This window comes from Colletotrichum phormii (assembly GCF_030913505.1).
Source record: "Colletotrichum phormii strain CBS 102054 chromosome Unknown BDP81scaffold_16, whole genome shotgun sequence".
Classification (NCBI taxonomy): domain Eukaryota; kingdom Fungi; phylum Ascomycota; class Sordariomycetes; order Glomerellales; family Glomerellaceae; genus Colletotrichum; species Colletotrichum phormii.
The window spans coordinates 314,814-339,565 of record NW_026851458.1 but is presented as its reverse complement, the minus strand read 5'-3'; the positions used below and the strand labels follow the sequence as shown (position 1 = coordinate 339,565).

The 24,752-nt window shown below is 54.9% G+C and overlaps 9 protein-coding genes across 9 annotated transcripts; 5 read left to right on the top strand and 4 right to left on the bottom strand.

Moving 5' to 3' along the window:
- Positions 1 to 2,599: 2,599 nt before the first annotated feature.
- Positions 2,600 to 3,778, top strand: BDP81DRAFT_325245 (DNA glycosylase; the record flags this gene model as incomplete). The annotated part of the gene is made up of 1 exon (XM_060584955.1): positions 2,600 to 3,778. The coding sequence occupies one exon, from the start codon at positions 2,600 to 2,602 to the stop codon at positions 3,776 to 3,778; it is 1,179 nt and encodes a 392-aa protein (XP_060442479.1).
- Positions 3,779 to 5,937: 2,159 nt separating this feature from the next.
- BDP81DRAFT_433262 (uncharacterized protein) lies at positions 5,938 to 6,897 on the top strand. The gene has a single exon (XM_060590844.1). It carries the CDS (start codon positions 6,326 to 6,328, stop codon positions 6,581 to 6,583), a length of 258 nt encoding a protein of 85 aa, XP_060442478.1. The 5' UTR covers positions 5,938 to 6,325; the 3' UTR covers positions 6,584 to 6,897.
- A 3,083-nt stretch (positions 6,898 to 9,980) lies between these two features.
- Positions 9,981 to 11,292, top strand: BDP81DRAFT_396602 (uncharacterized protein; the record flags this gene model as incomplete). Its single annotated transcript, XM_060588210.1, has 3 exons — positions 9,981 to 10,035; positions 10,103 to 10,958; positions 11,010 to 11,292. 3 exons carry the CDS (start codon positions 9,981 to 9,983, stop codon positions 11,290 to 11,292), a joined length of 1,194 nt encoding a protein of 397 aa, XP_060442477.1.
- Positions 11,293 to 11,896: 604 nt separating this feature from the next.
- BDP81DRAFT_62306 (uncharacterized protein) lies at positions 11,897 to 13,975 on the bottom strand. Its single transcript, XM_060596076.1, has 5 exons — positions 13,652 to 13,975; positions 13,099 to 13,584; positions 12,337 to 13,025; positions 12,171 to 12,254; positions 11,897 to 12,101 (listed from the first exon to the last, which is right to left on the bottom strand). Exons 1-5 carry the CDS (start codon positions 13,830 to 13,832, stop codon positions 12,006 to 12,008), a joined length of 1,536 nt encoding a protein of 511 aa, XP_060442476.1. The 5' UTR covers positions 13,833 to 13,975; the 3' UTR covers positions 11,897 to 12,005.
- An 834-nt stretch (positions 13,976 to 14,809) lies between these two features.
- On the top strand, positions 14,810 to 16,533 carry BDP81DRAFT_396600 (AMP-binding enzyme; the record flags this gene model as incomplete). Its single annotated transcript, XM_060588209.1, has 4 exons — positions 14,810 to 15,352; positions 15,412 to 15,448; positions 15,505 to 16,373; positions 16,429 to 16,533. 4 exons carry the CDS (start codon positions 14,810 to 14,812, stop codon positions 16,531 to 16,533), a joined length of 1,554 nt encoding a protein of 517 aa, XP_060442475.1.
- Positions 16,534 to 16,951: 418 nt separating this feature from the next.
- On the bottom strand, positions 16,952 to 17,497 carry BDP81DRAFT_396599 (uncharacterized protein; the record flags this gene model as incomplete). The annotated part of the gene is made up of 1 exon (XM_060588208.1): positions 16,952 to 17,497. The coding sequence occupies one exon, from the start codon at positions 17,495 to 17,497 to the stop codon at positions 16,952 to 16,954; it is 546 nt and encodes a 181-aa protein (XP_060442474.1).
- Positions 17,498 to 19,275: 1,778 nt separating this feature from the next.
- On the bottom strand, positions 19,276 to 21,329 carry BDP81DRAFT_62248 (uncharacterized protein). The gene is made up of 6 exons (XM_060596075.1): positions 21,012 to 21,329; positions 20,573 to 20,958; positions 20,354 to 20,520; positions 20,092 to 20,305; positions 19,854 to 20,039; positions 19,276 to 19,802 (listed from the first exon to the last, which is right to left on the bottom strand). Exons 1-6 carry the CDS (start codon positions 21,223 to 21,225, stop codon positions 19,650 to 19,652), a joined length of 1,320 nt encoding a protein of 439 aa, XP_060442473.1. The 5' UTR covers positions 21,226 to 21,329; the 3' UTR covers positions 19,276 to 19,649.
- A 671-nt stretch (positions 21,330 to 22,000) lies between these two features.
- On the top strand, positions 22,001 to 22,569 carry BDP81DRAFT_396597 (60s acidic ribosomal protein-domain-containing protein; the record flags this gene model as incomplete). The annotated part of the gene is made up of 4 exons (XM_060588207.1): positions 22,001 to 22,069; positions 22,170 to 22,247; positions 22,321 to 22,456; positions 22,523 to 22,569. 4 exons carry the CDS (start codon positions 22,001 to 22,003, stop codon positions 22,567 to 22,569), a joined length of 330 nt encoding a protein of 109 aa, XP_060442472.1.
- A 963-nt stretch (positions 22,570 to 23,532) lies between these two features.
- BDP81DRAFT_325561 (ubiquitin-related domain-containing protein) lies at positions 23,533 to 24,699 on the bottom strand (the record flags this gene model as incomplete). Its single annotated transcript, XM_060584988.1, has 3 exons — positions 23,533 to 24,175; positions 24,314 to 24,533; positions 24,615 to 24,699. 3 exons carry the CDS (start codon positions 24,697 to 24,699, stop codon positions 23,533 to 23,535), a joined length of 948 nt encoding a protein of 315 aa, XP_060442471.1.
- Positions 24,700 to 24,752: the final 53 nt, after the last annotated feature.

The window sequence follows — 24,752 nt, the reverse complement described above, 5'->3', positions numbered from 1 at the left end:
GCCTGAGTAGCCAGCAGGAAATCAGCTGAATGACACAACCGCCCGCCAAGGGACAGGTTATCTCTCGGAGAGCAGAAAGAATTGCAGGCCTACCCCAGTGTTCTCCAGGGTGCCCGGCCGCAACGTCCCCAAGCGCGGAACACCTAATACCTACTACTAACAGTATCTTCGTTTTTGTTGGTGCATATGAGAGCAGAATCGCTAACCGGACTGAATACAGAAGCACTCGATGTCAAGAACTCGCTCGTCTTCCGAGGCCAACGAAACTAGACGTCCCTGAACCAGCCCAGAAGCATGACAAGTTGCAACTAACTAACTCGACTTCTGTCACCTTGTCAGTTCAACGGCGCCACGCTACCCTAGGCTCGAAGGGCGATGGTTTACGGCTCTCTCCCCCGTCACTCAAGACTTCAGTTCCTGATGTTATTCCACTGATAGATGGCGCCGATGGCACGCAGCTCCACCCTTGCTTTGCCCAATATCCGATGTTACGGCACCACATACCATCGCAGGTAGCGACTCCCCGATGCTGGCCTGTGCGAATGGCTGGGCTAGAACCGCTATCCGCATCTCGATTCGTCCAACCGTTAATATTATTGACCATGGCACGCACGCCGCACACACACACTCACACGGCACGCTCAATTCCTATCACCCGCACCAAGAAAGTTCAAGCTCTTCGTGCAGCTGTACTACTGTATACTAGGATTCGCGAGAAGCAGAGACGAGTCGGCCCAAGACAATTCTTCGTCAAAACAATAAGCTAGGCCATTCCTGCCAACCCAATCACCCCCCGGAAAAGTCTCAGAAAAAGCATGGCGCGGGAAGACGGCGAGAATCGAGAGATGGATGGAGACTTGACAGAGAGAGGGGGAAGGGATAGGCAGGGATCGCGGTCAATCTCCAACCCGCCACATCCACTATCCCACTCACGCACGTACGCGATTGCCACACCCGGAAGACAGAAAAATGGAGATACTCCCAGCTGTCCAACTCTCCGACTGCCAATGCACAGCAATCTTTCGAGAATTCGTCTCCAGTGTCCCTCTTCCCCCCTCTCTTTTCGTCTGTTCCGCTCCGCGATGGTCTCCTCATGGGCAGCGGAAGGGACAATGCTTTTCCCTTCCGGTCTTCCAGAGGTCCAGCCCGCGTGCTGGCCATGGATCAGATGGAGCAACAGTCGTCGTCATCCGGCATCATCACGGGCATAGACGATGGATCCCATACCCCCACACCCCCACAGTTCCGCCGTTGCGTGTGCAACTTGTCAACTCCTGATCCGGCTTAATACCAGGTGTGCTTACAGGAGGTGAGGAGGCAGGAGGCAGGGGAAACGAATGGATGCAAAAGATGTTGCTTTCCAAATATTACCTCGCTGATCATTCCTACTCCCCGCCTCTTCAGGCTGTTGGTTGCGTGCACCGCATGCTGTCCACGACTCCCGGAGGCAACGGCCCAATTATGCACACAGCACCATCGAATCATCGATTCAACGGTGATCTGTCACCCTCAAATAGCAACATGCCAACGCTCGTTTTGTGGGAGCTCTCCATCCTGCGTTCAAGCAAGGAACTTGGAAGTCCACGTGCTACTTCTGACCACAAATCAAGCCGTATGGTGATCGATTGCCAGCATCTACTAGTCAAGTGCTGGTAGAGAAATCGAAGCCCGATATCGCATTCGATTTCGTATACCCGTAAAACGGCCCTCATTGACCGTTGACTGCATGGTATAAACCAGCAAAAGCAGTCCACGCTACAACTCGTATGTGACGAATACGAGGCGGACAAAAAACGGCATCATATCGCAGTACGGTCAACAGATCAATATACATTGCCGCTGAGAGATATCGGACGACGAGCATCATTCAATCCGATCAGTATCAGGCACGGGCTGCCTCCATCTTCCCGGGACTGTGCTCTGTCGCAGAACCTCCCTCACCTTGACCAAGTTGGTTCGTCCGACCATGACAATACCTGAAGTACAGGAGAAACCAGGTCCTTGGCTGAGTAAGCCGCTCTCTCCAACAGGCAGGCATGCGTCGATCCAAGCGGGAAGCTCTCGCAGTTCCCAAGAGCAGTGAAGAAGCACTTCATCATCCCCCCCGTGCGCCCCCCAACTCCAGATGACAAAGCACTAGCAGCGCCAGCCGTGTGGCGGCTCCAGAGCCTCAACTGCTGGCAAGGCCCTCGTTGTTGCCGTGAATGTCAACGACATTGCTACAGACGCAACTGCAACGCACTGCTACTGCAATCAAGTGAACAACGTACTCCGCACCCAGATTTCAGCTCTAGGTCGACCGGATAACTTGAAAAGTGCCTTTTAGCAAGTCAATGGCGTACGAATGAGGATTCATTCCAGCCGTCATTCTGTGAGCTCCCTTTCTGCTGCACGGGGATTTGTAAGTGTACGACAACACTTGATATTCAACTTGGGTGACTCTCTCTTCACTCACGGCGGCCGGACAATAGCCCTCATCACTGCAACATCACCTGAGAATCTACGGCACCACTCGTCATCGTCAAGGTCATCACGAGAAAAGTCATCACGAGAAAAGTCATCACGAGAAAAGTCATCACGAGAAAAGTCATCACGAACAATGGCGTCCCGCAGGTCAGCTCGACTGAGCGCCCAGACAGACATCAAAATCCCACCTCCTCCTACCATCACAGCACCTGCCCCTCCGGCGCCAAAAGGCCGGAAGAGAAAGACTCCGACAGAACCCGCACCAACCGATCCGGCCCCGTCTTCTGACCCGGTCACACCGCCGAGAAAACGGGGTCCCAAGGCCGCAGGCCCGGCGACACCCACCCCAAGCGCCGTCGGCCTCATCGCCGAACGCGTCAACGGCACCGCGAAGAAGCCCAAGGCCAAGGCCGTAAGCCGCCTCGCTAACCCGAAACTCACCAACGCTCCCGTCATCTCACCCGAGACGTCGAGGGTCATCGCGTCCCGTTCCGTTGAGGCGGCATCTCCCTCCAAGGCACCGACGGGGGGAAGTGCCCAACGAGGAGACGCAAAACGAACAACCACGGCCAACATCCTCGAGGAAGCGTGCCGCCATCTCATCGAGGTCGACGAGCGCATGAAACCCCTCATCGAGAAGAATTACTGCCGCGTCTTCTCGCCCGAAGGTCTCGCTGAAAAAGTCGACCCCTTTGAGAGCCTCTGCAGCGGCATCATCTCCCAGCAGGTCTCGGGCGCCGCGGCACGATCCATCAAGAACAAGTTCGTCGCTCTCTTCACAACAGACGATGAAGCCGAAGCCGAAGCCAACCCCGAAGCAACTGAGTCGACAGTGTCCGGGTCTGGGTCCTCCAAGAAGTTCCCCCAACCGTCAGAAGTAGCCGCCCGCTCAATCGAGAACCTCCGCACCGCAGGCCTCTCGCAGCGGAAAGCAGAGTACATCAAAGGCCTAGCCGAGAAATTTGCGACGGAGGAGCTGAGCGCCCAGATGCTCGCAGACGCGCCCTACGAAGAAGTGCGGGACAAGCTCATCGCCGTCCGCGGGCTGGGCCTGTGGTCCGTCGAGATGTTTGCGTGCTTCGGGCTCAAGAGGATGGACGTGTTCTCGCTGGGCGACCTGGGCGTGCAGAGGGGGATGGCGGCCTTTGTCGGACGGGACGTGGCCAAGCTCAAGGCCAAGGGCGGCGGCAAGTATAAGTACATGTCGGAGAAGGATATGACGGAGATGGCGAGCCCGTTTGCGCCGTATCGGAGCGTGTTTATGTGGTACATGTGGAGGGTCGAGGAGACTGATATAAGCACACTGGAGTGATTAGTCGGGGTTACATACTTACACACAGTAAAATAGCCTTTTTCTTTTCTCGGAAGGCAAGAAATTGCAGACATTACCAATGAGGCATGTGGAGTGTCCGGAAAGGATACGAAGTCCCCGGCGATACGAGATGTCGACTCTCTCGCACATACCCAGGAAAGGCCAGAACCAGACGAAAGGGTTAGCCAAGCTTCTTGCTTCCCCGACGAAAGCTCTCGGTAGTGAAGAACGAAATCATCTTCAATCTGTTTTAGTCAGAGTTAAGCGGGCTACGGGACAGATCACAGAGAACGCAACCCATGTCGTCCCTCAACTTCTCAAGAGTCAAGACTACTTACTCCGTACGGAGTATTTGGGATTACCCCAATGCCCCGAATCAATCAAGCTTTCAGGCTTACCATTACCAGCCTTGTGCTACGGTCAAAATTAGACTTGCACTTTTCAAGGTTTTGCCTGTCCCCGAGAATACGCCGTGCGGACGGTTCAAGCTCTTTCAGCCTCAGAGAGGGAAAAGCGGCGCAGCTCTCTCATTTGTGTTTGGAGTTTGCGAGACGTTGCAAGTTGACTGTGACGCACCGGCCACGAGTGCCACAAGCAAAGTGACGAGCCCCGCGACAACGACAGCGACACCGAGACCCGACGGGAGGCCAACGGCAGCTTGCAGCTGCCGCGGGCCGTGTTAAGGCAGAGCAAAGAGGCGGTTCGTGGCAGGAACGGGAAAGCTTTCCACGCGGATGCTCCGTCTGGGCCATCCATCGTGACCGTGGGATTTGGGGGGGGGGTGTTGAACGTGCGTCAGCCAAGGATGTCGATGTTTGAAGTCTTGTCGCAGGATGAACATGTTGTTACCAGAAGTCCAGAACAGCTGAAGAGCATCAGGTATTATCTGCGTCACAAACTGCAGGGTAACGCATGTTGCTTTGCGCTCGTGGCCCCACGACAGACATCAAGACTCTTGCGTTGGAAACTGTGAGCGACGTTCCAAGGCGATCTACAGAGTAATACGGAGTACGGATACCAAGCAATCGTCTGAGTCCAGATATCTGTCCCAGATATCCGTCGTGCGGCAGCCAGCCACCCGTGACAAAGATCAGCCGCGATGGAAGATCGGTCGTTGCACTCTTTGTGCTTCGGAAGCGCTCCTGTTTAGCCAGCGCCGTTCGTGCCGTTGGGCGGTTTACAGAAACGGCAGCCACAGCACCTGAGCAGCGTGCAGAGCCACTGGAAAACCTGGAAGTCTTGGGCATCCCCCCCTGCAAGCCTGAGAGATTGTGAAGCTAGGATGAGCGCGGACAAGCCGGGGGGGGGGGGGGGGGGCGGGTGTGCCACTAGCGTGGGATGGGACGGGCAAGCAAGCCGCCCGGGAACAAGATGCAGGAAGAGATATCGAAAATGAACACTGGCATGTGGTAATATGCTGCGCAGCAGCGATGCAATCTTCCTGCGTTGTTAGTTCTTTCGTCTATCGCTTGTATCCGTATTGTCATTCCGACCTCCTATTTCTGGTGGATATCTATCGGCTGATGATCAGACTGCATTGAACACAGAGATGGCAAATCTCGGGAAAGCGAGACAGGCACTGGTGGTTGGGGCGAAAAGGCAGCAAGAATGCCATCGGGTATTCGTATATCGGTTCGTACTTGTATACCACTTTGACTCGTTGTCTCGGTGCGGCATCGTGGCAGAACCAATCCGGGAGGCAGCTTCAGTTCCGACCAGTCGCAGCCGAGTGTGCTGTTGCGGGCTGCTGAAAAAACCCAGGCGAGAATGGACTGGTGGGAGGCAAATAGTCGTCAGCGCTCAACCGCCTCTCGCAAGTCCGGGCTCGCTGGTTTCGTAGAACCGTATTGGCGTATTCTTGGTAAGGCCTTAGCGTCCGTGTAAGTAGATGTCGAAATGGCTAGCGACGCGAGACGACAGTGAACTGTCGTGCCGTCGCCGTTGATGGTGGTGAGGGCCCACGAATGATGAGGGTCGTATCGCCGTGGTTGGTTCCTGGTATCGACTCCGTCTCATCCACCACTGCACCGCTGCAGCAACACTGCAGATAGGATTGACTGTCAGAGCCGATGATTGCAGATGGACCGCAGCGAGCCCCGTACACCCGCTTTACGCTGCCGTCAGTGTTGAACCGTCAACGAGTGGCGGCGACCAATGATAAAGTGATACTCTTGTTGGACGCGTCGCGCTATCTGCACTGCCAACTTCTTGCCTGTGGGTTGCAGTCCTGATCAAGGCCGCCTGCCGCCTGCCAAAGCTTGAGGGCGTGAGGGCCAGGCGACTCGCGAGCCAGGCATGATTTGATATCTGCCTGCGAGTGGCCATCCGTACTCCGTACACTATGACTGAGCCGAAGTTAACATGCTTTAAACTTGCTTCTTCCCGACCCTCGTCACAGTTTCTGTCGAGTCCAGGCCATGGCCGTGTTCGGATGGCCGAGCAACTGCGTCATTGACTGCAGCGGCTCCTGGTGGTGCTAGCAGTCCTGAATTGATGGATCTCTAAATCAAAACAACGTGCCGCTCAGGAAGATGAAACAATTTGTGGATGGATGGCCGGCGTAGTCTGCGTTTTTGTTTTTTTCATCCTTCTTGTTCGCGGCGGCCGGTAGTGGCGTGCTGGGCAATGTACCTGGTACAGACTTGGCACCATTTGCGATGGCTTTTTCTCTGGGATGGATCATGGAGGCGATCAACGATGGGGATTCGATGCCAGCTGAGCAAGGCCTCGATGATTCGAGCAGGAGCTTTTGGACAGCGGGTTGTTGGCGGCACCCATCGGTACCAATACGGACTGGGTGTGTGAACAAAAGAAGGTCGGACCGCAGATTGATTGCCAGAAGAAGCCTGGCTCGGGACGGTGGGAGTTGATTGGTGGCGGAAGGAGGGCCAATTGTGGATTGGTAGTCCTTGAGTTGTGACACTTTTGCGAGAGAGAGAGAGAGGAAGTCCCGGCTGGGGCCTCACTGGGTCTTAGGCGCTATCAACGCAGTAGATTGGTGGTGGGTGGTCACTGGTGAGTGTTGTTTACTATCGTCTGCGAGTGGGAGGTGGTCTTGGTGGTTCAGGCTTTCCAGCAGCCGCGGCGGCGCAAAGTCTCAGAGTCTTGCCAGTGGATACTGGGGCTGGTTTCTCGCGTCTGACCTTGGCAGGGCCTTGTGCGGGATGGATAACTGGAGAGTGGGAGAGTCCGTCGGCCATTCCCATGTCCATCCACCTCCGTTTTGGGAGGCCTGACCTTACTGCGCAGGGTCAAGTGCAGCAACTTATGTAAGGTACAGACATGATCTGTGGAGGCATTTGGAGGCGAGGCGAGGCGAGGCGAGGTGGATGATCCATCATGGCTGCTATGTGTTGTTGTTTATTTTGCTTGTGCTTGTTGCTTTTGTGTGGTTGTGCTACCATTGCCTACTGATCATTCGCCTAGGTTATAGGTATTCGTACCTGGGCACTCGGTATTGTAAAATGTGTGCGCTCGTGTCGAGAATGGTCCAGAGAGCAGAGACCACACATAATGGCTGGAAGGTTTCGCATCGGCAGGCCTAGCGCATTGACTTCTGGACAGAATTTTCGGTCGAGGCGTGACAGAGAGAATGGAGAGTTGGATCGAATTACGTCTTTGGGGAGTGAACAAATTGGACGAGGAATGCCTCTGTGCTCGTCTCTGTGCCCGGGAATTTCGTGGGAGCGAGAGTCTTGATTCTTTTGACTGTGCATGTGCATGTTCGTCCTATATATCAGCAGAGACGTCAGCTCTCGCAAGTCCACCTAGTCAGTCGAATTGCCTTTTTGGAGTAGACAGATGTAAGGTTTTCGCTGACTATTGTCAATTGAGTTGTCTGACTGACGGGAAGCTGTGTGTTTGCATATGTGTGGTGGTGTGTCAAGAGTGTATTGTATGTGTGTGTATGGTGACTGTTCGCTGTGGCCGTGAGAGGGGGTTGTGTGTATTTTGCGGTACGTATCTTCACAAGGAACACCCCCCTTTTCTGAAGAGATCCACTATCAGAGCAGAGAGTGTGGGTGGGTCTCCTCATCTCTACCCCTTGCCCCTGTACTAGTGCAAAGAGGGAGATGGATTGCTCCAAAGTGGTTCCCGATGGGCGGAGCTAGGCCAGAAACCAAGACCTTCAAATCTCGCCAGACCGGTGGAAGCAGGGTTATTCGCAGAAACTTGATGCCATGGCGGCCGGCTGTTGCGTTCATTGCGATTCCATCATCACTCTAATCGGATTATCTACCATTCAATATTTGCTACGGCCTTTTGCTCCATCCCGATGCGTCAAGGAAGGAAAATTCTAGATAGCAGATCCCCCATGCAGAGCCTTTCCTATCCATAAGGTACCTATGGAAGGAGGCTCAGGCTTTGGAGTCGGCAGATAAACTCTGGCGGAAAAAGGGGGCCGGGGGAGGCGTGCCTGTAGACGGCGAGCAAAAAGGAAAAAAACACAGACTGAAGTTACTGAACTCGCTGGAGGAAATCCTCCTCCCAGAATTCCTGCCAAATAAGCAACCCACTGACTGCTGCAGCCACGACAGATTGAACAGACAGACAAATGATCAGATCAGATATACGCATGACACAGACTCTGCCAGTGCCAGTGTGTCTGTCTGCGACCTGCCAGCGTCAAACGAAAACGACCTGCAAGTCGCGACACCATATCCACAGCAGCGGCATCTCACGGGGGTTCCGTCGACGCCGTAGCACATTGATGAGACCCAAGTTCCCAACTGAGTTGAGTAGCTCGGCGCCGTGCCAGCTGAAATACCTACAGGACTTGAGCCCAGTTTGAAGTAGACTGTCTTTATCAACCCAACTTGAGAGACTAACATGGCAGACTACGCAGTAAGTACTTCCATAGTGACGATGCCCGATGCTGGTGCTGCGAACCGCATGAGTGCTTAACTACAGTCTACAGAGTATGGACTACACCATCTTCAATCTCAATTCTCCCTCTCTCCCTCTCACACACACACACACTCAGTCGCTCCCTCATCCAGGCTTGGCTTCGGTCTACAGTCTACACTACAGACTACGGATACCTTGGACTGCTGGAGGCGCCGGTCCGTCAATTCTTGGCCCCAGTTCCAGTCTTGACCACACCCTCGCCGGCCCTGGTCCCTGTCTTGGTTACTTCGTACCCGCAGCGTGCACCACGAATAGCAGCGTGATAATTACCTTGACCCCCCTTCTTTCGGGCCATTCCTTGCCTCCCTCTCTCTCTCTCTCTCTGTTGTTAACAGTAACTTGTATGGAAGAGCGGCGCAAGAGATACTTTTCCCATACACACACCCCCCTTCTCCAAAAAAAAAAAAAAGAGTGTTTCCCCTTCAAGCCACACCCTCCTGGGTCTTCCACTCTCTACCTGACTACGGATACGGATACCTCTATTACCCTTCATAGCGCCAGTCCACCAGCGGCACCACTCAAAGTCCAGTCTCCTCCATCCCTTCCCTCCCCAGATCATTTTCTTCCTCTTCCCTTTCCGTGACAGCTTCATTTCTGTTCGTTTTGACATTCAATTCCCGTCTCTCGTTCACTCCTCTGTACGCAACACAAGGCTTTCGTGTCCTGCCTTCAACAACAAAGCTTCCCTTTTCTATATCACCAAGAAAGAGAAGAACAAACACGTGGATTCAAGGTACGTGACTGTCGTGGAACGAAACGGAAAACAAGACCCAACACGAGGAAGGAAGTCGCGGGCAAGAAGGAGAGCGGAGAGCGAGCGGCTGCCAATGCTCGGCAGGAAATCGCTATCCATTGCTTGCCGCGTCGTGGAATGCCCTCTTGCCTCCTCTTCACTTCCTCCTGCCCCAAAAACACATTGCCCAATTCCATCACGTCCCACCAGCCTCTCTCTCTGCCCTACGCCTCTTTCTCTCTCCACCGTCGGTCATAGTCGACATCTGGGGGGAAAAGGAGTCGCTCGCAGGTTCCTTCAGAAACACACAAGAAACACCGGAGCCCCATATCCAACCAATTCCTCTCTGACCCGCGAACGTCAACTTCCTTCACTCCCTTCCCTCCTCTCCCTCTACAACCAACGTCGAGCTTTTTGGAACACCGCCTCAGAGTTACCGACCTGGAGTAGACTCCAATCAATCAACGCTTCCATTATCTTTCCGTTCAAACCACCATCGCGAGCCATCGACTCTTAACAGATAAACTGACACCGAAAACCACAGCGTCCAAATCAATCACAATGTACTCCAAGCTCATCACCGCCCTCGCGGCCGTCGGTGCCGGTGTTGTCTCTGGTATGTGTTGCTCGAAGCACTCCATCTCTGAAATGTACGCTTTCTAACCGCAATACGCTATCTCTAGCCCAGAGCACCAACCTCTGCTCATCGGCCACTGTTACCATCACCGATGCCGCCATGGCTACCGCCCTTCCCTGCACCACCTTCACCGGTTCCGTCAAGATCTCCGAGGACATCACCGGCAACATCGATATCAACGGCCCCAAGACCATCAAGGGCGACCTGATCGTTACCAACGTCACTCAGCTTGTTGGCCTTACCTCCTCCACCCTCGCCTCCGTTGAGGGTATCTTCCAGATGCAGGGCCTGACCCTCCTCTCCGACCTGCGCTTCACCTCGCTCGCCACCGTTGGCTCTATCAACTGGGTCACCCTCCCCGCCCTCGGCTCCCTGGTGTTTGGTACCGCCGGTGTCACCAAGGTTAACGACATTCTCATCAGCGACACCTTCCTGAAGAGCTTGGACGGCCTGAACGTCGCCTCTGTCGACTCCCTCCGCATCAACAACAACAACCAGCTTGTTTCTTACAGCAACCAGCTGGCCAACGCCACCAAGACCATCGAGATCAACTCCAACGGCCCCGACTTGGGCATCACCCTTCCCAACCTTATCTGGGCTGGTGAGATCATCATTGCCGATGCCGCCAAGGTCCAGATGGACTCCCTCGAAGTCGTCAACGGCTCCATCAAGTTCGACAAGAACACCTTCACCGAGTTCATCGCCCCCAACTTGACCCAGACCACCGACGGTGATGTTTCCTTCATCAACAACGTTGAGCTCACCAACCTGTCTCTGCCCCTCCTTACCAAGACTGGTGGTGGCCTTACCATCCAGAACAACACCCTTCTCCAGAAGATTGACGGTCTCCCCAAGCTGAAGCAGATTGGCGGTGCCGTCCTCCTCCGTGGCAACTTCACTGAGTAAGTCTGTCGACACATTATATTTTAGTGACGAATCTAACAATCGTACAGGGTCGACCTTCCCGCTCTTGAGGACGTCAAGGGTGCCTTCGACACCCAGTCCACTGGCGACATTGACACCTCTTGCGATGCCTTCAACAAGATGGAGGGCCGCCAGATCCAGGGTGACTACAAGTGCCGTTCCAACAACACCAACGCCAACAAGGACGGTGACAGCAACGGCGGCTCCGCTGGTGGCTCCACCAACAACAAGGATGGCGCCGCTGGCAGCGTCGCCGTCAACACGGCCATTCTTGGCGCTGCTGTTCTCTTCGGTCTTACTCAGCTGTTGTAAACGACTGGCACTGGAAATACGGGCTCGGATAATGGTGGCGTTCTCCATACATCTTTCACTGTTTGTGCAATTTCTTTACAGCAATCCTGTCTTAACAGCTTGCGAAAAACCCCCACACGCATTCCCTAGACTGGGAACCTCCTACGTATAGGAGAACCTCTAGACTTAATACTGGACGATGGGTGGAGATATAACGGACCCTCGTCAACTTTTTACTCTCTTTTGCGTGACGAACCAAAAGCACCTACAGACCAACGCGTCGCGTCGTTTCTACCGCCATCATTCGGTTCCGACCACGTCACGCTACATATCCCGCCTAGACGATTTTGGGAAAAGGGTTCGGTCGAGCGGCATGTCGAGAGCTTGGATGATGGGTGGTTAAACACGGGCAGTGGCAACGGCAGATACCTGGCGGAGGCGTGAGATTGATGGCGGACAAGAAGGCGGCGATAGGCAACGAAGATAGAGAGGGCTGTAGTGTGTATTGAGGATCCATGATGTGTATACCTTTTTCTACTTTTAACGTTTCACTGTGTCTAATTCCTTCGAAAGTGACTTGTCTGATGTGATGAGATGACCTGAACAAATATCATCTTACCCCCGTATTAGACTGGACACATTGGGTTTCTTCTTGACGACGATGTTGTAATTATTTATATCTTAAGAATGTATTTAAATGTTTGTAGCCTATTTATCGCTTTTCATATTCTACGTCATTGGTAGATACCCTTGTCGAACTTTTCAGTATCGAAGAACTTTGGCACTATGACATTGCCGTTGAATACACGTCCATCGAGTTCATTGACTGCCTGTGATGGGAACTCGGTAAGCAAAACTACTATTGCACAAGGTGACCAAGGGAAGGGGAAAAGACTTACACGAAGGGCAGAGACTTGGTCCGTAAACCTGATAAAGACCTGCCTCCTCTCAACGTCGATGTATAATCGCTCGACTCGGCCGTACTATATGAGTATATGGTTAGCATGCTGAAAATAACACCCAGAGAGCTCCAAGAGGCAAGGCCCTCTTCCCTCCCAAGCTTACCTTTTCACCGCACTCCTCTCCAATTTCCTGCCCCAACCCATTGGCAATCTCACCCTGCAAGTCCTCCATATTATCCAGCATGCGCTGCAGGACAATAACCTCGCTCATGGGCCCGCCAAATTTCTTGGTGCTGCTGCCGTCAATCTCGTCCTTGCGTTTCCCGCCAATGACCTTTGCGCGGTTCCCGGGCTCGGCCCACCCGCCGCCCTCGGCGTCCGACTTCTTCTTGCGCTTCTCGACTTGTACGCGCAGGGGGTTGACGATGCCGGATTCGTCTGCGCCGAGGCCGGAGCCCTTTGTCCAGCCGTATTTGCTCATGAGGCGCTGGGCGAAGCCGGCTTGGCCTGGGCGGGAGGAGCGCGGGGCGGGTTCTTCTGCTGGTGGTCCGGCGGTGGCGCCGAGTCCGAGGGTTGGTGGTGGGGAGTCTGGGTCTGAGGGGTCTGCTTCGTCTGCTGCGGGCGGTTCCTTTGTGATGGAGGGGGTGTAGCGGACGGGGGCGCGGGATATCGTTGCTTCGTCGGTTGGTGCCGGAGGAGGGGAAGGGGGAGGTGCTGCGGAGGCGGAGAGAGCTTGGCGGCGGGCGTATGCGTCGTCTCCGGTTGCTGCTGCCGCGGCTCGTGGTTCGGCGGGCGGTGGTGAGGTTGGAGGCGGAGGAACGAATGAGTACTCGGCTGGAGGGGCGAACTGGTCTGGGAAGGAGCGTGTAAGGATCGTGCCGTGCTCTCTGCGTAAAGGAGATGGGGGATGGGGGGGAAGACTCACTCATCACCGGCCGGCGCTCCGTCTCCTCGTCGCTGTCATCGCTCAGGCTCTTGCGTCTGCGGTGGCGGTAGAGCAGCCTCTTCCACTCCTGCACCTCGTGGATCCGCTCGTCGCTGCGGAGGTACTCCTCGACGTTTGTGGGCTTCGTCGGGTCGTAGATGTCGTCCCAGTTGGTCTCGGCCGGCTGGTCGTTGTTGCCCTTCTTCTTCTTCTTTCTGCGGCCGCCACGCTGGTGACTTCCGGCTCCGGAGCCTGCATTGGCGCTGTAGCGCCACGCGTCTTCTTCCGTCACGGCCCAGTCGGCGAGGGTGCTCTTCGGTGGCGGGGGCTGCTGGGCGGCTGTCGTCGTTGAGGATGCGAGTGCGGAAGAAGCTGCTGCAGCTGTAGAGGCAGCGGGGGTGTTTGGGCCGGGTATCGTCTTGGGGAAGTTTGGTTTTGGTTTCGCGGTCTTTGCTTGTGGTCTGCGTATGGGCTGGAAGCGGAGGGCTGCGGGAGAGAGGTAAGTTTCTGGTGAACTTCGAGAACATGGTTTAGAGAAGGGCGGCGGTGGTACATGGATCTATGGGCTTCTTCGCAATCGTTCCGTCTTTCGGGTCGGCGACCGTGCCGTCTTGGTTGTAGCGGACGGGGGCGCTCGAGATCGTGGCCGAGGGGTCGGCGACTGGGTCGAGGAGGTTTGCGTAGAGCGACAGGCCTCCTCGCGCGGGCGGAGGTGGAGGCGGCGGCGCAGCCATTGAGCTTGCTTTTGGCGCGATAGGGTAACTTTGAAGGATGAACGTCGTGGCCTGTCTTCGTGTCGAAGGATCTCGGAGGTGTTGTGCGTGGTGGGCGCGTGTCGGCGGCTAGGATTGAAGTTGTCGCAAAAGAGACGACGAGAGTCGTTCAGCCTGGTTCGCAAGGCGAAGTCGAAGCTGCTGGGAAGCTTGCCGGATGGACCCACTTGTGGGGGAGCGCACCTCGAATGTGCAGACCGTAAGGTACGGAGTAAGGTACCTTAAAGTGCGAGGTGCCTGACGTAAAGAACGGATACGAATGCCTTAGGTAAGGCAATCAACCAACCCACCGGTTTGCTGCCGTTCTTCCGTCAGTAAAGCGGAGCCCGGCCGCCTGGGTTTCAGCACATCGACGACCGCTGGGCCACTGAAAACCCACCCCTGCGCGTTCCGGCACAGCGCCCAGCCCGCCGCGCAAGCGCATTTCCATGTTTCTTCGGGGGTCTTTATGGGGGACGAGCCACCGGTTGATCTGGGAAGGCGGGTATTACAGTGGTCCAGTCGACTTCAGTGGGCAAAAGTGGCAGTGGGCTAAGAGAAAGCCGACCGGGGTGATCCTGCTTGTCCCAGGCTGGGCTGGTCCCGAGCACATCATCGTCCTAGTCAGGTTTCCCTATCAGTCGACCATTGTGCCTCAACTTTTGTTTCCAACGTCGTCTTGTATTTTACCTCTATCTCAGGTTGTTACCGTTGAACGGCTCACCCACATAAGCTCCTCGAGTATTCTAATTACCTACTCCAGACTCATCATCTGGGTTCTATCCTTGTCTGGACAAGTTCATCCGATCGTCCACCACCTCACCTTACCTTACTCCAAAAGCGTCTCCGAATTCGCTGGTGGTTGCAACTCTTCAACTGCCGTCCGGTCAGGCACAATCACACCCTGTCATCCAGTAGAGTGAGAGATAAAACTCATCCAGTACGCAAATTGCGCAAAGATGGCATTGACTCTGCAAACCGCCATCAACGGCCCGGCCAACTCCACGGCCGTCATTGTGCCGTCCAAGCCCAATGCTCTCACTGTCACCTACGGCGACCTGGTGAGGGAAACCTCGGCCTTCCAGCAGAAACTGGCCGCCATCGGCATCACAAAGGCCTCGCCCGTCTCCATCGCGACCGTCAACTCATATGAGTTCATCGTCTCCTTCCTGGCCGCCTCATGGCAGCGTGGCATCGCCGCGCCCCTGAACCCGGCCTACAAGCAGGACGAGTTTGAGTTCTACATTGAGGACGTCAAGTCCGCCATCGTGCTGGTTCCCAAGGGCGCCTATGCCGCCGGTGCGTCTGCTGTCAAGGCCGCCAAGAAGTTCAACGCCGCCGTTGCTGAGACGTACTGGGACGAGGCTAAGAAGGAGGTCGCGCTCGATGTCAAGGATCTGGGACAGCTCAAGGGCAAGGGGCCTGAGAAGGTGTTGAAGGCTGAGGTCGACGACGTTGCCTTGGTTCTGCACACCAGCGGCACCACCTCCAGACCCAAAGTTGTGAGTCTGAATCGGTCTACTGGGAGTCAAAAATTTGGGAAAGCTAATGTCATGTATAGGTCCCTCTTACACACCGCAACCTGACCAGAACGATGAGTAAGTCCAAGCCTTGAAGGAGAGGAGCTGAGATGCCAGGCTAACACCAATGGCAGAGAACATCCAAAACACATACCAGCTGACAAGCGAGGACCGCACCATGCTGGTCATGCCCCTTTTCCACGTTCACGGTCTCCTCTGCGGCCTCCTCGCACCTCTGGCCTGCGGCGGCTCCATGGTCGTCCCCAACAAGTTCTCAGCCACCGAGTTCTGGGGAGACTTCATCACCCACAAGGCCAACTGGTACACCGCCGTGCCCACCATCCACCAGATCCTCCTCAAGAACCCGACGCCCAGCCCGCTGCCCGCCATCCGCTTCATCCGCTCCTGCTCCTCCCCTCTGTCGCCCACCGTCTTCCACCAGCTCGAGGAGACGTACAAGGCGCCCGTTCTCGAGGCCTACGCCATGACCGAGGCCGCCCACCAGATGACCTCCAACCCCCTCCCGCCTGCGAAGCGCAAGCCGGGCACCGTCGGCCTCGGCCAGGGCGTCGACGTGCGCATCCTCAACGACGCCGGTGACGAGCTCGCGCAGGGCCAGGAGGGCGAGATTTGCATCCGCGGCGAGAACGTCACAAAGGGGTACCTCAACAATGACGCCGCCAACGCCTCGTCGTACACCAAGGGCGGCTTCTTCCGTACGGGCGACCAGGGCAAGAAGGACGAGGACGGCTACATTGTCATCACGGGCCGTATCAAGGAGCTCATCAACAAGGGCGGCGAGAAGATCAGCCCCATTGAGCTTGATAATGTCTTGACCCGCCACCCCGCCGTCTCTGAGGCCGTCAGCTTCGCCATCCCCGACGACATGTACGGCCAGGACATCGGCGTGGCCGTTGTTCTCAAGCCGGGCCAGCAGCTCAAGGGCGAGGAGCTGAAGGGCTGGGTGCAGGAGAAGTTGGCCAAGTTTAAGGTTCCCAAGAAGGTCAGTTGACATTATTCATGAGATTTTGTCTGGAATTTCAACTAACAAGTATCAGATTTACTTCACCGAGACGATGCCCAAGACAGCCACGGGCAAGATCCAGCGCCGCATCGTCGCCGAGAAGATGCAGCAGCAAGAGGCCCCCAAGGCCAAGTTGTAGACCATCAGGGTTAGTCCCCAGAGATTTGGCGATTGCCCACGGCAACATAGACGATTGTAAGACTGTAGAAGGGGTATCTTCTTAGAGTTCATACATCAGAGACACCGTAGAGAGAGCAGAGATTCCGTCGCAAGAGAAGAGAAGAGATCTTTTTTTTTTTTAGATACCTAGAAAGAAGATAGAATAGAGGGATTTCCAATATCTATAAGAACGCCTGCCGCATATACACGTAACCTAATAACCATTATGCCTAACCAATGTTTCGTGAACCTCATCAGGCAGAGCCGCGGATTCAACGACCCATTGGGATTCATTACACCATGTATGATCCTTTCCCATGCGTCAAAACCCAGGGGATCCCTCCCCCTCCCAAGTAGCTCCAGGGAGGAAGAGAGAAAAACAGAGGAAACGTTTTCCCTTAATCGTAGTGACCCCCCTCATCCAACTCATCATCAAGATCAGGATCCTCCCCCTCATCAGAATCATAAAGCTTCTTCGGCTGCTGATCCCCTGCCTGCTTCTGCTGCGGCGGCGACGCAGACGTAGATTTCGGCACAATGCTCTTTGGCGTAACAGCATGCACGTCAACCCAACACGAGGTCCCGTGGGGCCCATGCCACCGCACAGGATACCTATCCCGCGCAGCGGCGTCCGCCGCGGAGGGCTCCGGCATCCCTTCTCCGTCTCCCGCGCGGGATATCCTCCGCACCTCGGCGTTCGCGTCCGCGAGCGCGGCATAGGCGCCCACGACGGATGTCGTGTTTGTAAAGTCGCCGTCGGAGCCGCCGTCGTTGTACAGGACGAGGGCGATTGTGTGGGGGAAGTCGCGGCGGGAGGGGGGCAGGGCTGCAACTGAGGAGGAGGATGGTGCCGTGGGACGTTTGGAAGGTGGAGGTGTGGTTTGGACTGCGCTTGTTGCGGAGGCGTTGCGCTTGTGCGCTGATGTGTCTTCTGTGGAGGACATTCTTACTGTCATTTGCTTTCTGGTTGATGTATGAGGTTGTGGTGATGTGTGGTGCGCGAGAAAGTTGATATGGAGGTTTTGTTCATGAGAGTTCGGGATTGAGTGGCTGGTGTAAGGTAAGATAAGGTATGTAGTTGTGAGACCTCTATCGGTGAGATGTCAATGGCTTGCAGATGAATGACGCAAGGGATGAACCTTCAAGTTTATTTGATCGTGGGTGTGTAAAGTTATGTAGTAACAGATCATAGGAAAACGCAATCAGGTTCTCCCAGTGCCCTCCCCAATCCTCTTTATATCAATGCCGGAATTCCCATCTCACGCAATTTGTGGATGAGTGATTATATGTCTGATCCCAAGTGTCACTAACAAGATACGGGAACTCGGTGGAGACCGCCCGCCCGGCCGCCCGCCCAAGCTCCAACTCCAACTCCAAGTCCGCCCCGTTTCGCCGTTTCGCTCTTCCCTCGGAGCTGTACAAGCCCGCACTTGCGCCATTGAGTCAAGGTGCGATAATGTCTACGCCGCTGCGCCGATTAGCTAGGTAGCTCAGCAATTTGCTCGGCACTGGCCTGACATGGATCGATTCCAATTGCCTCGGTGGAGCGGAAAATGCATCACAAGACGGCGGGGTGGTCGGGGGTGGGATCTGATCAGTGGAGGGGGCCTCTTGGGAGGAAAAAATCTCGACTGGTCCGATGACCGGCGCAGGTCCCCATTGAGTTGCTCGCGCCGCCCGGGGTGGACAGAGGTTGAGAAACTGCCCTGTGATGACATAGGTACTGCTACTGCGTACCTTACTCCGTACCGACCAACAGACTGGAACCTTGCCCCAGCTTCGGGGTTGAGCTCGAATGCGCGAAGTGCGCGAACCCGGCGTGAACCGACTGTAGCCAGCTGTGCCCCGCTGTGGGTGGGATTTCTAAACTGCTCCCCCAGCGCTGTTGAGGAGGGGCCTTGATTTCTGGAGCTTTACTTCTCAACTGACGTTTGGGACCGGGAGAGATCAAGGACGGGAGGAGCTCGGGAGCTGGCCCGAAGGAAGACGGGAATTTCGCCATTTTCGGGGGTAGGGGATAAAGGTCCATTGGGGGAGGGGGGGAAAGCTGGAGCCGATGCCCCGATGGTACCGGGGGGTTTGGGAATTGGGTGACTCAACAACACGACGAGGTTTCAACACCTTTACCTTAGTACCACACTCTGTACTTGTCCCGAATGTTTGATGGGAGGTCGTCTCCGTCATGCCAATTGTCAATCGACTTGGGCCCGACCTCGATATTCTCGGCCTGTCCCCTGCGTGTGCTGGGCTACACGCGAGTACCAGTTGGCATTCCTATCCGTGTTATCGCCGTTGTCGGTGCCTAATAAAGATATTGAGCCTTTCAAGAGCTCCTTTTGGGGTTCATAATGTCTGATTGGACAATTCAGTCTATTCCTCTCTCCCCAGTCCCTGCATTATAGTATGCCGAACGTCTCCTTATGGACAGCGAGACATGGTTTAAGGTGAAAGCAGACCATCTCGTCGAATGAAACGATAGCAGACTCCTAACCCCGTCCTTAGCTTTGAAAGTCAAGGGCACGAGTCTGAATATTCTTTCGGGGCCTGGTCCATCGATAGTAGGAAGTCACCATACACTGCCTGCGTGGTCTCTATGGACGGCGGGTCTCAACCCGAGATTTACGACAGTGTCTTGCTGTTATGGCCATCTAGAAAGCGGGAACAATCATGGACATACTAAAAAGGCACATGGGCCGGGTAACAGGGACACAGAATCTCGATAGAATCTTAATGTAACCTATACGTCAAGCTTCAGCCATGCCACGAGGCGGTATGCTTGTGAGCAGAATAGGCTACAAGGTCCGATGTACCATCAAACCCCCGTGAGTCGGGAGCACTGTCGTTAGCTGAGGTGCCATCCGATCTCTGGCAGAAAGGGAGCTCCGAGCTCAGGTTCCCAAAACGTCGAAAGAAATCATGTCATTGGTCCATAATTGAGTACACTTGAGTTTGCCTCGTCCCGTTTAACCATTCCCATTAAACTGTGTCCATCACAGTTTCACTGGCCAGAAGAGAAAACACACAAAAGACCGACATGATACAAATCGCTAGTCCGTTTACGCCAGCCAAACAAAACAAGTCCCTTCCACATCATCATCAAGCCTCGGCCTGCTCTTCAGCAGCAACTCTGAGCTCGTAGTTGAGCTCGAAACATTCAGCAAGAAGCTCAGTGACGCTGCCCTGGCCTTCCGGGATATCGTCGTTGATCATGAATTTGCCATCTTGGCGCATGTTGTCAATCGAGTGAAGCTGCGAGCAAATCGTTAGTCCGGCTCGATTCATTGATAAAGCACAACATACCTTCATGCTGTAAGGGTACAGCTCTCTCGCAGATTGCACACCGCCGCTGTTCTTGACCTCGATGAGACACCGCTTGAGCGTTTGGAGCTGATTGTAGATTGGCAACAAGGCTTCTGAAACGGGCTCTGACGAGATCATCAACGAGTAGATGTAGGCGTAGCTTCTTCTGATAAGATAGAGCATCGTCTGCCGCACCTGTCAGTGGAGCTCTGTAAAAACTTGGATTCGTCCGACTTACACGCTGAGCGTAGAGCTCTGCAGACTTGCCCTCATCATCCACCCAGTTGCCATCGATTCTGCTCTCGTCGATCTTGTCCAATTGTCTCTGGAAGTCAAAGAGATCCGCCTCACGGAGGGACCATGCTTGCGTGATTGAGAGTTTCTCCAGCTCGTTGCGAATGCGGAACAAGATGTCGTACGTTGGCTTGAAAGAGTCGGGGATCACTCCTTTCCTGAGCAACAGTTAGCGACGTCATCGTGGGCGATGGCGTATAATGTACCTCTGAAGAACGAAATCAGACCACAACAGGCATTTCTCCAGCAAAGCAGTGACCTCGTCGAACCCGCCCGGTGTCTTTCCGTCCGAGGTCAACAGCTTGCCCTCCTGTCTCTTCTCCTCGATCTCTCTCAATTGGGCTTGAAGCTTCTGGACTTCCGATGGCGAGAACTGCATCACTGTCAGTTGTGTCGCGTCGCGCACTTCTTGATGCTGGTCATACCTTTGTTCGGGTGTTTGCCAGGGACATGGATCTCAGGATAGAGATCAGTTTCTCATAAGTCTTCGGCAGGGGGTCTTCAAAACGCTCCAATCGCTTTCGGAGGTTCGCCAGAGACTTGTCACAGAGCTCCAATCTGTTGGAAAGCAGGGTGATGAGGTATGGGGGATACTCGGTCTCGGTGGCCTTGACATTTTGCGCGAGCTTCGTCAGGGTGTGTGAGATGCTTTCCAAGTCCTTAACGGAGTATAAGTCGACTTCGGTGAGGTGGTCCAACAATCTCCGAATGGTAGAGGTCAGGGCATAGGCGGCTGGGGCTTCGTTGTTTCGTCCGATGGTCATGAAGAAGAGCGAAAGTAGTTGGAAACAGCTCTCCAAGACTCTGTCCACTGCAGCGCGGGTTAGCCGTTGACCCCGCACAGTCGGGACGATAGCGCATTACCTCTGTTCTCCTCCCTTCGGTCAGACGTCCGGGCCTCGTTGAGCAGGCGAACCTGCTCGATCGTCTCCTCGTACAGCGGGAGAACATCCTGGCTTCGAATATAGGTCGTGCGATCCTGCTTCAAGAGCAGAAGTCTGTCGCGGATCGCGACTAGCTTGTCGAGAATCTCCTTCTCGCGGTCGTCCCGCGGCGGGGGGCACGTAGGGGTATCCATCTCGCGTGACGTAATTCAAGATGGACGTTGGTTGCTGGGAGGGTTGTAGAGCTGGAATATGGGCGACTGCCGAGTGTTCGCGATCATGGACGGCCAAGGCATGCACCTCTTGCGCTGGAAGTCGATACCGTTGCAGGTCTGCCAATGATCCAACATTCAACGAAGCACGATAGCGGGGCTAAAGGTGATTCACAGGTCGGGACGGGAAGCTAAAGTCCGATCGTCGTAGTGTAGGTAGTTCCCCGGTGCACTGGGGGTTGTTGGTGTTGATGAACAGAGTTGTATTGGTAAGGAAGCCTGTGACAAAGAATGGGCTGCCGTGGCATCCGTAGAAGATGCGCAGATGGGATTGCGTATGTAAGTAAAATGCGGATGATGCGCTCGTTGGCTTGGCCGGAAACCAATGGAAAGGTGCACCTCAACCACCGACGCTTCTGATAGAGAAGGTGGGGGTGACTGACCTGCTTGGAAAGTCAAATCGAGGTATCAATGTGGGGCATGACCCAAGTGTCACCGACGGCAGCGGGGCAGGCATGCCCAGGTCGTCGATCCGGGATCCTATTGGCTCGCACCTGTATCCAATCAAAGACCTTGAAGATAGACCCACCACATACAGGCTTTAACCGAAACCGCCGAATGTTCATTAGGTCTTGAAAGCCCTGCCAAATTTTGACTCGGTGGATGACCTCGCGATGCCATATTGACTGCTCCTTTGCAAATCACACTCACCATCCGCGAAGACAACCTCCAGTCGCAAACGCCCAAACCAGTCACAATGTCGAACGCCGAGCTCGCCTCTTCCTACGCGGCCCTCATCCTCGCCGATGATGGTGTCGAGATCACTGTGCGTCCGCCTTCGAGTCACCCCGCCACGAAAAAATAAAATCACAAATAATACCAAAAAATCACGACAAGACCCGAGACTAACAATGGTGGAATTATAGGCCGACAAGCTCCAGACCTTGATCAATGCTGCCAAGATCGAGGACGTCGAGCCCATCTGGACCTCCCTGTTCGCCAAGGTACGACGCGACGACGATATTTTCCCACCGATTCGAAGAAGGACAATTGAAGGCTGATTCGAGATTCACATAGGCTCTTGAGGGCAAGGACGTCAAGGACCTGCTCTCCAACGTTGGCTCCGGTGGTGGCGCTGCTGCCCCCGCTGCCGGCGGCGCTGCCGCTGGCGGTGCTACCGAGGCTGCCGCCGAGGAGGCACCCAAGGAGGAGGGTACGTTATTTCCCCCAATACACCGAGTCGAATTGTGCGTGAACGAAATACTGACAGCCGCTACAGAGAAGGAGGAGTCCGACGAGGACATGGGCTTCGGTCTCTTCGACTAAGCGATTTTTCCTGCGACGATTTCCTTCCCTTTGTAACTTCAACTGCATGGATCCGGGGGTTCTACGATTCGCGCGATCATAAAGGATTGGGTGGAGGCACGATATCCTGCTGCCTGGACAGAGTAGCTCTCATACGATAATGTGAAGACGCTCTCTACGCGGAGTTCACTGGACATCCTCAAAAAATGAAAGTGGAATTTGGCATGCTTTGAAAATACCGGGACCCGCGCGGTGATAGGAGTGAGCCGTGGACGTCGACATGATACACCAGCTTAGCTTGAGTTGGAATGGCTTATGACTCTACCTTGACTTCTCGAGATTGGTGACTGTGATTGCTTCTCCGTCGTAAAGCAACGGCTATGCGGGGCAGTCGGCATATGCATATCACCATTTCCCACGTCATAGGCATGTCCCAATTAGGATGTGGTGATGAAGCATAGTGAGGCACAGTCTTACTTCATGCTTAGTCTTGGGTAAGACATCGTGCCTGTCGATGATGTTCACGATTGCTAGTGCCCATGGATATCTTACCGTGACACAACTAGGACATTGCAGATTGGTAGCCATGGCCTCGATATTACATCTACATGTCACTCAATTCCTGTACGCAGTTCATACAGACCCACCACTGATACTGTGCAGCATATCCGTACTCTATCTAATTTAGGTCGTCCATGATCGCACTGCCGGTCTTGTTCCCAGCTTACACTCCTGTCAACTTTGGTAGGATATAGAAGCAATAGGGTACGCACATCGACGGACAGACTGCGGAAGGACATTGTTTGCGGTTACTGTTTTCGATTCTTTTTGATACTCAATGGGTGTCTTTTAGCTAACCCCCTGACATCCTCAACGCCATCATCTAATGCAACCCTCCGTGATCCCCAGTTTCGTTGGCCCTGGTTGCTCCGCATCTTCCCGCTGAACCAGGTACCTCCAGCCCTCTCTCATCTCCAAAAGTGCTCATTTGACAATGAGAACGGCGCTGGGAGTGAGCCCTGCCTCCTTCAAGGTCTTGCTGAGATCCATGTGGCCCTCAAACGTCTTGCGAGGGAACGTGGTCGAGAAGCTCGTGACTGCCGTTCCGGTCTCGGACTGCAGCATCTGCGCCACCTCGAACAGCGTGGTCTCAGCAGGCAGAGTCTTGACGACGTTGCCACCCGCGGTCTGTAGGCGCAAGCGAGCCTCGTTGTGGTTAGCGACCGCCTTCGGGGCGGCAGGTGCGGCGGCGGCGGCCGGAGCCTCGGGGGCTCTTCCCTCTCTCGCGGCCTTGGCCTCCTCGGCCTTGCGGCGACGCTCCTCCTTGTCGGCCTCGATCTTGGCCTTGATGCGGCGCTTCGCCTCGATGTCGTCCTGCTTCTCCTGGCGCTTCTTGGCGGCCTCCTTGATCTGCTCCTTGCGCGCCAGCTCCTCCTTGGCCTCCTGTGTCTCCTTTGTGGCCTTCATGCGAATCTTCTCGTTGCGCTTGGCGTCCTCCTTGTCGAGGAGGGCCTGCTTTGCGTTCTTCTCCTGGAGCTGCTCCCGGAGCTGGATGAGCTTCTCCTTCTTCTGGTCCTCTGTCAGGGGAGCAATCTCCTCGGTCGACTCTGAGAAGTCGGTGTGATCGCTAGCATTTGGTGTTAGTACTCGGCACTTTTTGTACGTCCAGTAAAGAAGGCAATTCATGTGAGATGAATAAGATGTAATGAGCGCGGGGAAGTTCCTTGCGATGAGGGTAAAGACACTGGTGGTGGTTGAAACTCACGTCTTGGATGCATGGTATGAGGCAGTATCCTGAGATCTGAAGCGCTTGCCACACTCGTTGCAGACGAGAGACTTTGCCGTACCGCCGTTCTCAAGAGCCTCAATGTTGGCTTGGACCTCAGCGGCATCGTCATCGTCGTCCTTGGCGGCTTCAGCAGCGGCAGCAAGCTCCTCAAGGGGCTTGTCCTGGTTGGTCTCGAGCCACTCGAGAGCTCCGTTCACTGTGACCAGTCAGCAACACCATCTCACACTTATTTGTGACGACAATGGGTTGAAAATTGTCGGCCAGTAAGGGTACTCACGGTTTCCGGTCTTCTTCACGGCAAGCTCAGCCCGGGCCTTCTCAAAGCCCATGTCGAGCAGCTGGTTGAGATCTGACTGTGTCATTTTGGTGGATAGTGGTGGCGGATGGCGGGCTTATTTTTTCTTGGGTGGTGACC

What these genes read in the sequence shown, in the direction of transcription:
- BDP81DRAFT_433262 (XM_060590844.1), top strand. Translation starts at nt 6,326, where the DNA reads ATGGATGGCCGGCGTAGTCTGCGTTTTTGTTTTTTTCATCCTTCTTGT.
- BDP81DRAFT_62306 (XM_060596076.1), bottom strand. Translation starts at nt 13,832, where the DNA reads ATGGCTGCGCCGCCGCCTCCACCTCCGCCCGCGCGAGGAGGCCTGTCG. An exon ending in GGAGCGCCGGCCGGTGATGA is followed by an intron (nt 13,026 to 13,098) that starts GTGAGTCTTCCC and finishes GCTCCTTCCCAG; the next exon opens with ACCAGTTCGCCCCTCCAGCC. An exon ending in ACCAAGTCTCTGCCCTTCGT is followed by an intron (nt 12,102 to 12,170) that starts GTAAGTCTTTTC and finishes TTCCCATCACAG; the next exon opens with GCAGTCAATGAACTCGATGG.
- BDP81DRAFT_62248 (XM_060596075.1), bottom strand. Translation starts at nt 21,225, where the DNA reads ATGGATACCCCTACGTGCCCCCCGCCGCGGGACGACCGCGAGAAGGAG. An exon ending in CCGAAGGGAGGAGAACAGAG is followed by an intron (nt 20,959 to 21,011) that starts GTAATGCGCTAT and finishes CCCGCGCTGCAG; the next exon opens with TGGACAGAGTCTTGGAGAGC. An exon ending in TGGCAAACACCCGAACAAAG is followed by an intron (nt 20,521 to 20,572) that starts GTATGACCAGCA and finishes ACAGTGATGCAG; the next exon opens with TTCTCGCCATCGGAAGTCCA.